The sequence below is a fragment of the Pongo pygmaeus genome, chromosome 3 (genome assembly GCF_028885625.2).
Source record: "Pongo pygmaeus isolate AG05252 chromosome 3, NHGRI_mPonPyg2-v2.0_pri, whole genome shotgun sequence".
NCBI classification, from domain to species: domain Eukaryota; kingdom Metazoa; phylum Chordata; class Mammalia; order Primates; family Hominidae; genus Pongo; species Pongo pygmaeus.
The window spans coordinates 190,995,153-191,010,466 of record NC_072376.2 but is presented as its reverse complement, the minus strand read 5'-3'; the positions used below and the strand labels follow the sequence as shown (position 1 = coordinate 191,010,466).

The following is a 15,314-nucleotide window of genomic DNA, read 5'->3' as shown; positions in this document are numbered from 1 at the left end:
AAACAATAGAAAAGATTTCAAGGAGTAGAGAAAAAAAGGAGAATAGGTAAATTTGTAAATAGAAGCATTATTAGATGCATAAGCAGAATCATGACAATGAATGAAATACACTGCAGGAAATCATCTTGGCCAAACGATAAGTTCTCTGAAACTAAAACTCAGATTTATATTACACAAAGGAAAGTGAGTACAAATTAAAAATAAGGTTTATAAGCATCCAGAGACCACATATAATGTACACAATAATTAGCAAAATGCTAAGGAAATAAAATTATAGACAAAATGACAGGTAGGAAGATAAAGAGCTGATTGTTACGTATATAAGCATATGTATAATTAGTTATGTATATGAGTATATCAGTAAGAAAATTTATTTCATCATCCCTGATGGCCTATATGTATGTATGTGTGTGTATTTTGAATCCTCCTTTGAAACAATCTTAATATTTTATTGGTTTCTCATGAATCAATAAGTCAAATAAAATATTCAGCATGTATTCTTTTTATATTTTTGTGAGAGTCATACTCATACTTTTAAAATATTTTAGTTTATCTTTTGAACATCTATAATACATATTTAAGTGTATGGTATAAGGAGCAAGAAAAATAAAATGCCGTGTCTGTACATAGGTATGTATATATGTACGTATATAGAGAATATTATACATACATATATACACACATCATATGACATATTTAAATAAGAATTAAATAGTTACATAGCACTATTTATTAAACAATAGTACATGGCACTCACCAGGTGCTCTATACATTAATTTATTTAATTCTTGCAATTACCCTATAAAGTAGATGTGAGGTACATACCACTAGGACCACATTTTACAAATGGGGAAACAGAAAAACAGTAAGCAAACATGATTACACAAACATAGTGGCAAAGCTAAGATTCTGAACCCATGCCATTTGGCTCCAATGGTGTCACTCTTAATCTTATCCACAATTCTTTCTCACTTTCTGTTGTATAAAAATAGCTGTGCATAGGCATACAACATTCCCTTTAAAGGAAATTAACAAATATTTTTAAATAAATATATGAAAGAGGAAATCTAGAATGTTAGATCTTAAATCGTCTTTTCTTTCCTCTTCCCAAAAGGAATTAAGTGTGATCGCAGGCTTCACATAAATTTGAACACTGACAGCAAAGTAATTGCAAACAGCAGCTTAACAGGTGAGAGACTACTTAGTCAAACTACATGCTTACAGGTAATCTAGACTTGATGAAATTTACCCCAGAGCACTCAGAAACTACTGATTCAATCTCAGTGCCATTACCTCTTATATTTAAAGACTCATTGAGGAATCATAAGATCCCAGAAGTCTGAGCAAATACAAACATATTTACAAAAATAAATGAATAACATCTTTATTAGGGAATTACAGACTAGTAGACCCAAGGAAGGATCTGGAAGGATTCTGCAGCAACAAATAAAGGGATCAGTGCCCAAGACTTAACCAATTACGGGGTGATGAAAAGGAATAAATATATATTTATCAAAAAATAATTTGCTAAATTCCTCCTTCTTTGAAGCAAAAACACACTTTGTAAATATGTTGGGGCTGTTGAGGAGCATAGGTGGGGTAAATATGGATGAAATGTTTAACTCTAATCCTATTTCCAACATTTCCTCACAAATCAGTTTCCCAGGCAAATGTTTTAATTTCACCTTCTTATGCTTGTATGACGAATATAACTGACCCTGGATTTGAGCAACCTAGAACTATTGAAACCATGCCAATATACATTGTGTTACGGTTGTGTCCATACTCAAACTTAGGAGGAAAGTAACTTCTTAGATACAGAAACAGAAAATTGAAAAAATAAGCTCCAACTCTGTCTTTCCTGGTGCCACCTCAGCTCAGCCAATCTGGGCTTCTATTTCTAACTAAACAATGGATGTCTTTCCTCATCATTTTAAGTGAAATTGTTTTGTTGTTAATCACAACCATCCTTTTTTTTTTTTTTTTTTCAGTTTCCTTCCCAGTTCCTTTTGCCCAGAGGCTTCAGTTTCACTCACTTATTTTTTTTTTTTAATAAATGCGATATTTCTTGTTAAACAATGTGGCACATTTGCACATCAGCTAAAGCTTCCCACTCAGTTCTGAGGAGAAGGTGTGCTGGGACGGTCCCCTTCTATAGCTGGTCTAGGACTGGAGGGTCAGGGAACATAACAATGATACTGTTAATATCAATGTGCCTGGAGTAAATGATTAAAAGTCGGCCAACGAAGACTTCAGGAAACTGAAATCAGAGGTTGGTTTTTCTCTTCATCTCTAGGAATTCAGTTATATCCCATCTTTTTTGATGTATTGAAAGTTTTTTTAATGTATGTTTCCTGCTCCTGTTATCCATGAAACATGATATTTTTATTAACTTACTGATTTATGTCCTGTTGATGACATTTCCAAAGTGTCTGCTTATTGCTGCTTATCATCTTCAAATCCTGTTTATACTTTCTTGGACTTTGGGAAGGGAAACAGTTGCTACAAATGAATAAAGTTAGCCTTAATTCTCATTTATGATCCAATATTATTTATCTGTCAAAACCATCTATTTCAATCAGGTGATAGCTACCAAAGTTATCCAACAATGCAAGCAAAATGTCATTTGTGCTACTCACTAAGATTAAAGACTTCAAAAAGTCCTTTCTGAGATAAACACAGCTGGTGGCTATGTGATTATTTGGTTTTCCCAAAGCACAGCAACAAATTAGGGTGGAGAGGTTAGGTAGAATATATTGACAAATGCAAAAGTGACATCTGATGAGTGAGAATACAGACAGGAAAAAATTTTTATATATATATATATGTAAAGATCATATGCACATACATTAAAAGGTAAAATATCCAAGGCTATTTAGTATTTATTAATAATTTGCTCTCTAGATGTTCTGCAAGTTATTCAAGACAACTTGAAATAAAAGATCAAGGCATACAGTAGGCATCTCACAGGTATACCATAAACAAGGCAGTGCAGAAATATCATATTAAAATAGGAAGAAGTAGAAGAAAGCAAACATACTAATGATGTGGTCAGTTACTGTGAATGGATATTAATATTACCTTCAGATGTTTTCAAAACCTGAATAAGAAAAATAATGTGAGAAATATAAGCCTCAAAATCTTTTAAAAAGAAATAATAGTCAACATTTACGATGTTTTCTTACTATTATAAGTTATTTTCATATATTAATTTAGTCAAAGCTCAAGAAGTGGTTATGATTATAGCCCCGTTTTCTTTTTTAATTTTATTTTTTAGAGACCAGTTCTCCCTGTGTTGCCCAAGCTGGTCTTCAGCTCCTGGGCTCAAGGGATTCTCCCACCTCAGCCTGCTGAGTAGCTGGGATTACAGAGGCACTAGACAATGTGCCCAGCTTAGCCCCATTTAAAAGATAAGACAACTGAAGCACAGATATCCTAAACAAATCGCCTGAGGTCACTCAGAGGGTAACTGATGGAAACACCGTTCAAACCTGGATAGGCAGAGTTGTGAATTCATAATAATATGAATTCCTTAAGAGGGACAAAGATTTTCTAAAAGAAGTTTATTAACTGAGTTCTTATATAAAGAACACACAGAAATATGATGGTCACTTTTTTTAAATAGGGGTGCCTTTAAAATGTGTACCAGGATTTTTTTTTAATGGCCTAAGAACCCAGCAATAAAGCCTAACTCTGTGAGGCAATTTTGGTAGCAGGTAAGCTGATTTGTTCAGTCATCTATTCGACATATTTGACAAGTCACTGACAGGCAACACAAAACGAACAGGATCCCTGATCTCAAGAAGGCTATAGGCCCTTACGGATCAAAACGAAGCAAACAAAAGGACACTGGAGTGTAATAGATGCAAGAATAAATGCAGATGTGTTACATATGCAATGAAAGAGGAGAGGTAAATTTACTCGGGGGTGGGTCAAGACAGGTTTTACTGAAAAGTGATGTATAATGTGCATAATAAAAGGTGAACTGGAATGCAAACAAAATTAAAAGCAGGAAAAGAGGATCTAAGGAAATGTATTTAAGGGGATATAAAGTCTTTAAGAACTAGAAAACTATGTGTCTAGAGGCCTAAAGTTAGTGAAGTTTGGGTACCTAATTTTCTTCTATTTTAATTCTATTTCAGTAGAAGCTTAAACTTTCATCAAATCCATATAGTGTGATTGTGGAAAGTACACGTTCTTCAACCATTCTTTAAACGTACTCCTTCAGAGTCCATTGCAGTGCAGCCTACAGAACCACCTTTTTAATACACTTAATGGGTGGCTTTATGTGTAGGGACATTTCAACATGATAGAGATCATTTGAATTGAGAATGTTTTTGAGGTTTCACCAGGCTCTCACTTCAATCAAAGATCATCTCTTCTGTGGAATGCTGTATTAGATTTAGGGTAACATTGCCCCAACATTGCACCTAGAGAATTCAGTTAACACCAAAATATGCATGCACGTAATTGAACAAATTGGCCTGTTAAGTGCAATTTTTAATAATGATTATTTGCAATTATAATTTGGAGAACATCTGTAAAAACAAAACCAATAGTTTTAACATTGTATAGTTAACAGTATGCTGTTCTTTATGATAGTTATTAGATAGCATGGTCAGTTGAGTCTAAAGTTGTCTCCTGTTTTCTGAGGACAAAGTCTCATCATTGGAGACATGTAATATCACGATATGCATGTGGTTGTTCCTATGTTTTACTTGATCATTCAGCATTATTCTTTACCTGTGGTTGGACGCCAGCCTGGCATCAGCTTGTTGAGAGAGCACAAAAGAGAATCAAATTGAATTTTCATTGAAAATGATAGTACACTAGATTTTTTCTTTTAGAATCTGTTGTACCATGCAACAAAGTTCAAATAGAAAAGAATTATAGATACGTATTTTTATTACCTTCAATAATCGTAGTTGGATGAATGTTCAGATAGATCTCCCTAGTTGAAAATACTATGTAATAAAATTCAGGAGCAGAAAAGGGTGACTCTCCATAATTCTACAATGTTCTTCCACCTACTCCCCTTCACTCACAATTTTTCTGTATATTAGAAAAGCAGAGTGGCATTGGTGTGCTGCAGTCACTCAGACTGACTCAGGACAGACAATAATGAACTATTTGACAATTTTGTGGCCGCTTTTTAAATCATTGGTAGCTTAAATTTAGCCACAGGAGTATTTACATCACAAAAATCAGCAGATGTGGCAAAGCACTAATTTTTTTTTTTTTTTTTTAATTTTAAGAGCTGGTTTACCAGCACACCACAGCTATAGAATTGAAAAACAGGACTTCAAGTTTGGAGGACATAAGGTTAAATCCTTACTTTGCAATCACAACTTACATTAACTTAGATAACCTTTCTGAACTTCAGTATAACTTTTCTCTGATAGAGATAAAGTTACTTACTTTGATAGATAATTAAGTTGATATAAAATAACTTTTAGTTAAAGCACTTTATCATTTTTAAACTACACCTAATATATCATACTAGCCTTGTAAATTGTGCCCCTTGTGTTTTAATATAATATTCTGTTGAAACTGAAATTGAAATTACTATGGCCCTTATTACCAATAATTTTTCAGATTAGAAAAAGATAATTCCCTCAAAGCATTCTTTAGAATGTCAGACTCCTTATGCAATTACAAAATAACATAGTCTGAAGAAAAATTATTCGAAGAGAAGTTTCAGTAGAGGCCACAAATTCAAACAACAAAATCTTGCCTTCAAACAAATCAGAGTGACTAATTTTTAAAAAGTTAATTGCAAAGTAAATAACTGTCTTACTCTGTGTTTTGCTGTTGTAACAGAATACTGCAGAGTGGGTAATTTATGAAGAAAAGAAATTTATTTGGCTCATGGTTCTGGAAGCTAGGACATCCAAGAGCACGGCCCTACCAGCTGGTGAACGTCACCCCATGGCAGAAGGGTGGAAGGCACCCTTCCACAAGATAGATAAGTCCACCTTGCACTTTTATTAGGAGCCCACTCCTGTAATAACTGACCCACTGCTTCCATCAGGGCATTAATCTTTTCATGAAGGTGGAGCTCTCATAACCTAATCACCTGTTAAAAGCCCCACTTCCCAATATTGTTACATTGGCAATTAAATTTAACATGTTTTGGTAAGGACATTCAAACCATAGCAGTAACCAAACATGAATACTTAATCTTTTTTATTTCTCCTAAGAAAGTGTATCTTCTTTACGACGTGATGAGTGGTTAAGCCGTCCTGTTATTTAAGTTCTTAAACTTAAATTTTAAATTTTCTTAAACATTAATTTTTAAGTTCTTAAATTTTTAAGAACTTGACAGTATACAGTGGTATTGATTTTTTTTAAGTAGAAATTTGTGAAAAGTTCATGGATGCATATTGTAGCTCCATAACAGTGGAAAATATGTATGACTAGATATTAAATATTGAATGTAATGTTATGAAAGAATCAAAGGTGTTTAAAGACACCTCCTTCCACACTGAGAAATCAATTAGCAGCACTGTCCAATAGAACTTTCTGCGATGATGGAAATGTTTTAGACCTGTACCGTTCAATCGGAAAGCCAGCAGCCACAGGTGACTCTTGAGCACTTATAATCGAACTAGTGAAAATGAGAAAACGAACTTACTAATTTATTAAAATTTAATGAATTTAAATTTAAACCTAAGTAGTTACACGTGGCTAGTGGCTACCATCCTAAAAGTATAGACTACACATCTTACATGTGTTCATACTTGTGTTTGTGTGTATAGCGACTGTTAGAAAGGATAAATGGAGTAAGCTATACTTGCAGCATTTATTTAAGAAACTAAAAACCTCCCATATCCCCTCCTCATTTTAAAGCTATGTAAGAGTCATGAATCACATCTCCTGCCGCACCTGATTTTGTTTTTATGCTGTAAAACTGAAATTACTTTTCAGGCTTGGTAAGGGGCTTACTGAAAGGTGACAGCGTGCTGGCAGCCCTCACAGCCCTCCCTCGCTCTCAGCGCCTCCTCGACCATCGCGCCCACTCTGGCCGCGCTTGAGGAGCCCTTCAGCCCACCGCTGCACTGTGGGCTCCTCTTTCTGGGATGGCTGAGGCTGCAGCCGGCTCTCTCAGCTTGCCGGGAGGTTTGGAGGGAGAGGTGTGGGCAGGAACCAGGGCTGCGCAGGGCGTTTGCAGGCCAGCGTGAGTTCCAGGTGGGTGTGGGCCCCGCAGCCCTGCACTCAGAGCAACCTGCGGGCCCCGGGCAGTGAGGGGCTTAGCACCCGGGCCAGCAGCTGCAGAGGGTGCATCGGGTCCCCCAGCAGTGCCAGCCCACAGCGCTGTGCTGATTTCTCACCCGGCCTTAGCTTCCTCCAGGCAGGGCAGGGCTCCAGACCTGCAGTCCGCCATGCCTGAGCACCCCCCCACGCCCCACCGTAGGCTCCTGCGCCCCCAGAGCCGCCCTGAGGAGTACCGCCCCCTGTTCTGCAGTGGCGCCCGGTTCCATCAACAGCCCAAGAGCTGAGGAGTGCGGGTGCAAGGTGTGGGACTGACAAGCAGCTCCACCTGTGGCCCTGGTGCAGGATCCAGTTTGTGAAGCCAGCTGGGCTCCTGAGTCTAGTGGGGACTTGGAGAACCTTTATTTCTAGCTAAGGGATTGTGAATACACCAATCAGCACTGTGTATCTAGCTCAAGATTTGTAAATGCACCAATCAGCATTCTGTGTCTAGCTCAGGGTTTGTAAATACACCAATCAGCACTCTGTATCTAGCTAATCCAGTGGAGAAGTGAACTTTTGTGTCTAGCTCAGGGATTGTAAACGCACCAATCAGCACCCTGTCAAAACAGACCAATCAGCTCTCTGTAAAACAGACCAATAGGCTCTCTGTAAAATGGACCAATTAGCAGGATGTGGGTGGGGCCAGATAAGAGAATAAAAGCAGGCTGCCCAAGTCAGCACTAGCAACCTGCTGGGGTCCCCTTTCATACTGTAGGGGCTTTGTCCTTTTGCTCTTTGCGATAAATCTTGCTACTACTCACTGTTTGGGTCTACAGTGCCTTTATGCACACCACAAAAGTCTGCAGCTTCACTCCGGAAGCCAGCGAGATCATGAACCCACTGGGAGAAACAAACAACTCCAGATGCGCCGCCTTAAGAGCTGTAACACTCGCTGCAAAGGTCTGCAACTTCATTCCTGAGCCAACGAGACTACAAACCCACCAGAAGGAAGAAACTCCAAACACATCCTAACATCAGAAAGAACAATCTCCGGACACACCGTCTTTAAGAGCTATAACACTCACCGTGAGGGTCTACGGCTTCATTCTTGAAGTTGGTGAAACCAAGAACCCACCAATTCTGGGCACATTACTACATTTAATATTTGTTGTATAATTAATGGCCTTAGGTAAACAGATAGTAAACATAACGTTCTATTTTCTCAATATTTAAATAATTGTGTCTCTCAAAAAGGTAATGTAAAATCTATTTAAGAAGCCAGTAACACTTAAGAAACGATTTTAAATTCTCCTGTTTATAACTTACTTTCCTTTTATCATCTAATAAATAGAAGTTATTTCTTCAACTCTAGTTTTTTGGCTCCTTCATGTTATTAATAGTAGATACCATTTTTAAACTAAAATGAATGCAGTCTATCACAGAATTTTTAGTGTAATAATTCACAATTTTTCTTTTTACACTATCAGTAAGCTGAAGATGAGTAAATACCTTTGATTATTTTTTATATTCACCAAAATGTGATTACCCTAAATGACTTGTAACAAGGTGCAAGAGACCTAAATAAATGCATTACTTAAAAATCTTGACATCTGTTAAAAAATAGAACATTTTAAAAAAATCAAATGTCAATATGTTATTAATATTAAGAGAAATGAGGTTATCAAGGTTCAGTATATGATGGTTTTTTTTTCCTTGACATTTAACCCATCATATTAAAATCTTCTTCAAAGGAAAGAAATATCAGCTTGTCACCTGGAGATTGAAATTGAGCTGCTCTAAGACAAACTGCTGTTCCTTCCCTATGATGAAATTCATAGATGGACAAAAATGTCAGGATAAAAATAGGCCACCTGGGAAAAAAAAGCCATCAGGAGAACTATAGCTATTGTTACAATTACAACTAAAAATCATTTAAAAGCCAGTTATTTTTCCCTAGTAGCACATGAAAGAACATCTAACACATTGATTTATATTGTTAAATACTTAGGTGAGAAGAAACTGTGATAAGAGTATGCTTATGGCAGTCTGTGGATTTAATGTTAATAAAAGATGAATCATGGATAACATGGTATTTTAAAGAATGGCAAATATTTTAATTCATAATATACAAAGGATGTACCACAAGCTGGCATTTTCAAACTCCAGGATAACATAAAGGAATATCTATATCAATATTAAATACCATGCAAGATATTGAGAGGATGTCAAAATATACATATCTTATTAGGAAAATCTCTAAAAATGTAAGAGTGACAGAACACTAAATAAACCTAATGAGAATTAATAACTTGCATTTTCCCATAATGTAAAACTTATCTTGAATAAGCACTTAGAAAATATTATTACTCCTAAAAAGTATTCCCCCAAAAAACTGAATACTGTTAAATATCAGCCTTTTCGCCTGTGAAATGGAAGAACATGAATTTGTGAAGTTTCCATTAAATTTAAATACTGTTAGCTACCGGTCACTCCATATTATTAATTGCTCAGTTTTGAATGTTACATGCTAAGAAAACTATTAGCTACTCTTATGGATACTTTATCATGTAAGACATATTACATGCTTATCCAGTGAGATCTGAATCCTTGGGAAGTCAATCCAAGAATCAGTCATACTGGATTTTACTTAACAATTTTAACATCACTTTTTAAAAAAACTCATTTTTAATTATTTAGGAAAAATTATATAAGATACTTAACTTTATTCTACACTGCTTTTCCAATCAATATTTCTCCTATAGACAAATAATGCAAGGAGAGAAGTTCAAATGAAGTATGGGCCAAAATCCAGTCTGACTTTGAAGAAAATAAATAAACCTCAAAGTATAGTACACCTGGTACCTGAGATTGGCAAAACAGTCCTTAATTTTATAAATGTGTTGAATCTGAATGTCAACAGAAAAACAGGGAGTGTGGGGAGGGAGTGCTTGATGGATTGTTTTGGATTATACATAAAATATGTTACAGAAAGTCACCAACTCCTCAGAAACAAAGAAATTAAAGTTAATTTCATGCAGTGAAAATATTGGCAAGTAATAGAACAAAATGGCAGACTTGAAGTTGACAGAAATGTTTTACATACTCATTGTGTATTGGATAGCATTGTTAAAACACACAAAGAAATTGCCTTCACCATACATTATCAATTCCATATTCAAAAATGCCTAATATTTTAAATCTTCACATATAGAAAATTTGAAGAAACAATGCTCAACAGTCTACTGTTTGTAAAGGGATTTCCTAAAAAGAGATTGATAGTAGAATAGGATCTGTCTGCATGACCAATTTTCCTGTGCATTAAAATAAAATTTCATTTAATTTTTACCCCATGATATTTGATTTTTACCACAGGTCCAAATAACTGAATTAAACATTTCACATAAATCATGATACACGTTCACCATCAGTCTGAAAGGCCCCATTTTGTTTCATTGTATTTTATTATATATTTTATCTTATATTTCTCACCTTCCTCCCTGTGTCCTACCCCCATTCATCTATCAATGGAATAAATGCTTGATTTCATGATTTTGGGGTTTTTTTTTTTCAGTATGAGAATTTTTTCTAAAACAAGAATAATGTTTTGCGAAGGTACTTGTAATTATTACTATGCTATCAATATTCTCTTTTCTATTTATTTAGTCAACATGAAGTTTTTAAGATCAGACATGTTGATTATGAATGCCATTGACATGGTTTGGCTCTGTGGGCCCACCCAAATCTAACCTTGAGTTGTAATAATCTCCAGGTGTCAAGGGCGGGGCCAGGCAGAGATAACTGACTCATGGGGGCTATTCCCCCTTACTGTTCTCTTGATAATGAGTGAGTTCTCACAAGATCTGATGGTTTTATAAGCATCTGGCATTTCTCCTGCTGGTACATTCTCTCTTTGCCTGCCACTATCCATGTAAGATGTGACTTACTCCTCCTTGCCTTACGCCATGATTGTTAGGCCTCTCCAGCCATGTGGAACTGTAAGTCCAATTAAACCTCTTTGTTTTGTAAATTTCCCAGTCTCAGGTATGTCTTTATCAGTAGCATGAAAACAGACTAATACAATCATAGTATGTAATCAACACATTTTGCTTTTATTCATTCCCCTAATAATAATAGCTATGTTGCCTCCAATTACCTATTTCCACAAAACATGTCCCTGCTTGGAATGGGGGCAAGATTTTTCCAGAATAAAATAACAAAGATCACATTGTTGAGTAGTACGATGTAAGCATTTGTAAATCCATCACTGTGTAATTTCCTCCAGAAAGGCTGCACCAGTCTATGTTCCCATAAGCTATAGACGACAAGCATCAATTCTCCATATTCTTATCAACACAGTTTCTTTTCCATTTTGGGACTCCAATAACTGTGAAGTAGTATTTTATTTTATTTTGCATTTATCTGATTACTAATGTGGTTGCACATCTATACACATAATTTTCAGTCATTTTGTGCCATTTATATACTTTGCCAATTTCCTTACTAATTTTTTCATCTTTTTGGTTACTTGGAAGGCATTCTTTGTATAGTTTTAATATTAAACCCTTTGCAAATATCTTCTCCCAATCTGTCGTCCATCTGTTAACATTTTTTGTAATATTCATTGCTGGAAAAATATCCTGAATTTTTATGGTGATAAATCCATTGCAGTTAAATCCATATACATTGTGCTTTTAAGGTTCTGCAATGAAGTCTCCATAGCCCCATTATTTTTTATGGTTTTACTATTTGCATTTAAATCATTAATCAATCAGGAGTCCTCCTTTGTGTATGCTATGAAATAGAAGGCCAATTTTATTTTTATACTTTGTAAGTCTGTTTTCCCAAAACAATTTATGAACCATTCAACCTTTTGCCATTGGACATGATACCACTTTCATCTTTATCTAGTTCCCAGATCAAGGGGTCTGCTCTTGAACTCTATTTTGTTACATTAATATTTTCACTCTTTATTTCCTATAATATTATTACTTAGGCTTTGTAATACATTTATATATCACTAAGAAGATACCCTGTTTCTTTTTTGTCAGCTGATTTTTTCAGATATTTTTGTATCTGTATATTTTGTATATACGTATATACGTTCAGTTCCTCAAAGGTACTACTGAATCTTTATTGAAATTACATTGAACTTATACGTTTATTTTGGAATAAAAGCTTTTATATTGTTAAATAAAGACATAATAGATCTCCACATTTACTTAGGTCTTCTTTAATTTCATTTATTACAATTTTAAAATTTCTATTATAAAGGTTTATAGATTTCTTTCCAAGGTTAATTTCTAAATGCTTTTAAAATTTTGTTGCTATTGTTTTATATTACATTATTTTTTGTTTTGGTTGGCATTACTTACTTAAATGAATGCTGAAGAATTGAGAAAGCTGACCTCATGTTTAGCAAACTTGTTCAGTTCTCTTATTAACACTCATTCTTTGTTAATTCTACTAGGATTTCATGCGGATCATATCTCTGTAATTATAGAGTTATACTATTTTATTTTTTTCTCAAAATTTTCAAAATCCATATTTCTTTTACATGAATTCCAAAGAATTAGCCCTAATCTCAAGTGATTTATTGAAATCCAATAATTAAAATTGGACACTTGTTTTGCTCCCAATTTAAGATAATGTATCTAACCTTTAAATGTGATATTTGATGTATATGCATCAAATATTTATATTTGCATTATATTTTGGTATAAGCTTTTAACGCATTAAGGAAGTTTCCATTCAATTTTATGAGAATTTAAAAAATACATAATATGGTAGAAATTCAACTTTATAAGTTGTTTGTTTCAATTTTTAAAATAAATAATGAGCTTTATAAAACTCTTATTCAGCATCTATCAAGATATTTATGTGATTTTTACTGTTAATGAGTGAATTAGAACATTGAAAACTTTTACAAAGTGAAAATATTCTTCTATTCTTCTATTTATCATAAAGTACCTTTTAATATACTTTTGGATTTAGTAAGCTAAAAATGGCATGTTCACATGGAATTATTTCCATTATGTGTATGACGAAGTCCTAGGAAATGTATGTCAACCACTCCCATAGCCTATAGAAAGCTAGACTCACCCAGCAACATGTGCACACATATGACCTTAGCAGATCACTGGCCTCCAGCTGGTAAAAGAGTTAGAGAAGCTGACCTAGGTTGCAGATAGAGGAGGTGATTTATTTTAGGAGAAAGTTGTTGGTCTGCTCTAAGTCTCAATTTCCCGACTGGGAAGGAGTTAGGAGAGCTTTAAGCCTAGAAAAAGGGCCTCCTGGAGCCCTGGATATTTAGGAAAACTGTTACCCAGGGTCTGACAAAGGCCTATGAAATAAAGGCAAGAGGCCACGGTAATAACAAGAAAGTACTGTGCAGAGGAAGCACAAGCAGCCCTGGAACCAGCTAGAATTCCCTCATCAGCAGGGGCAACAGCATGCAGATGGTTCTCATCAACCAGCGAGGGGCTGCCTGAAAATAAAAATTTGCCTAAGAAATTTTAAATCATGCCAAAGGACCAACCAACCCCAACAGGAGGCTGGACCACCCATTGTCAAGGGGCTTAGGGAGAGATTATCACCTGCTTCCTGGGAAGTGTAATCACATTTTCCAATAGACATCTTCAAAGGATTCAAAAAAGTACCTGCGGCCCGGTGCAGTGGCTCACACCTGTAATCCTAGCACTTTGGGAGGCTGAGACGGGCAGATCATCTGAGGTCAGGAGTTCAAGATGAGCCTGGCCAACATGGCAAAACCTGTCTCACCGAAAAATTCAAAATTAGCAGAGCGTGGTGGCGGGCACCTGTAATCCTAGCTACTTGGAATGCTGAGGCAGGAGAATCGCTTGAACCCGGGAGGAGGAGGTTGCAGTGAGCCGAGATAGCACCACTGCACTCCAGCCTGGGCGACAAGAGTGAGACTCCATCTGAAAAAAAAAAGAAAAAGTATTTGCATCAAAGAATAAGTATACACAGCCTCCAGGGCCAGAGGAAATAAATATAAAGAAGAAAATTTAAATCAATCCCAGGGGATAAAATTGTCTTAACATTAGGTAAGTGTGTCAGCATCCAATTTTTTCTATACATACCTGTATGTGTGGGTTTTTTAAACTACTATTAGAGAAAATACATATAATAGATTATATAGAAAGAATATAGAGAGAACATTAATATATATAATAAACTTGAGTTTATATTCTTTATGAAGTACAGAATGCTGTACATTTTACTCAGAACTCTATCATAGGTGTTTTACTTATTAGTATTTTATCTAAAACCTGTATAACATTTAAATATTGAATAAGAGTTGTCAGGTTAAAAGCAGAGAGTGACCATTTTTTTTTCTCACTACTGCTCTAATTTTGAACTGTCCTTATTTATCCCCAGATGAAATATTAGGCCGATCTGACATTTTTTTCTACTTAGTTATTAAGAAGAACTCTCATTTTTCAGGAGTATAAAAGTTCTTTTCTGCCTAATATCTGAGTATCAACCTATCATCCAATTTAAAACTTTTCTCATCGTCTTCTCCCCAGTCTCAAACAACTGGGAACAGACAGCCAAATTCTTATTTCCTCTCCCACAGATTCCTTGGCGACCTTCTGTCACTGGGATCTCTCACCTGTAGTTCCTATCGGAGACACAATGCCTTCTCCAAAGCATTAACACACGCCCGCCCCTTTTTACTGGCAGTCCACCTGACACGGTTTGGCTCTGTGTCCCCACCCAAATATCATCTTGAATGGTACTCCCATAATTCCCGCGTGTTCTGGGAGGGACCTGGTGGGAGAGATGGTTGGATTGTGGGGGCGGGTTCTCCCATGCTGTCCTCGTGGTAGTGAATAAGTCTCGTGAGATCTGCTGGTTTGATAAGGGGAAATCCGTTTCACTTGGCTCTGGCTCTCATTCTTTGTCTCTTTGCCTGCCGCCATCCGCCTTAAGATGTGACTTGCTCTTCCTCACCTTCCGCCATGATTGTGAGGCTTCCCCAGTCCTGCGGAAATGTAGGTGCAATTCAACCTCTTCTTTCTTTTGTAAATCGCCTAGTCTTGGGTATGTCTTCATCAGCAGCATCAAAACAAACTAACACACCACCCCACGCTGACTCT

At 35.8% G+C, this 15,314-nt stretch overlaps 1 protein-coding gene across 2 annotated transcripts in view; it reads right to left on the bottom strand.

The window, feature by feature from the left end:
• LOC129035254 (uncharacterized) overlaps positions 1-15,314 on the bottom strand; it is a 253,820-nt gene that overhangs the window by 82,440 nt on the left and 156,066 nt on the right. The window contains exon 4 of one of the 2 annotated variants that reach the window (XM_054485513.2): positions 9,285-15,199. The exons of the other annotated variant lie outside the window; for it this stretch is intronic. Within the exon in view, the coding sequence (XP_054341488.1) occupies positions 15,143-15,199 (57 nt within the window). The 3' untranslated portion in view covers positions 9,285-15,142. Of the gene's footprint in view, positions 1-9,284; positions 15,200-15,314 lie in introns of those variants that run through there. 2 annotated transcript variants of the gene reach the window in all.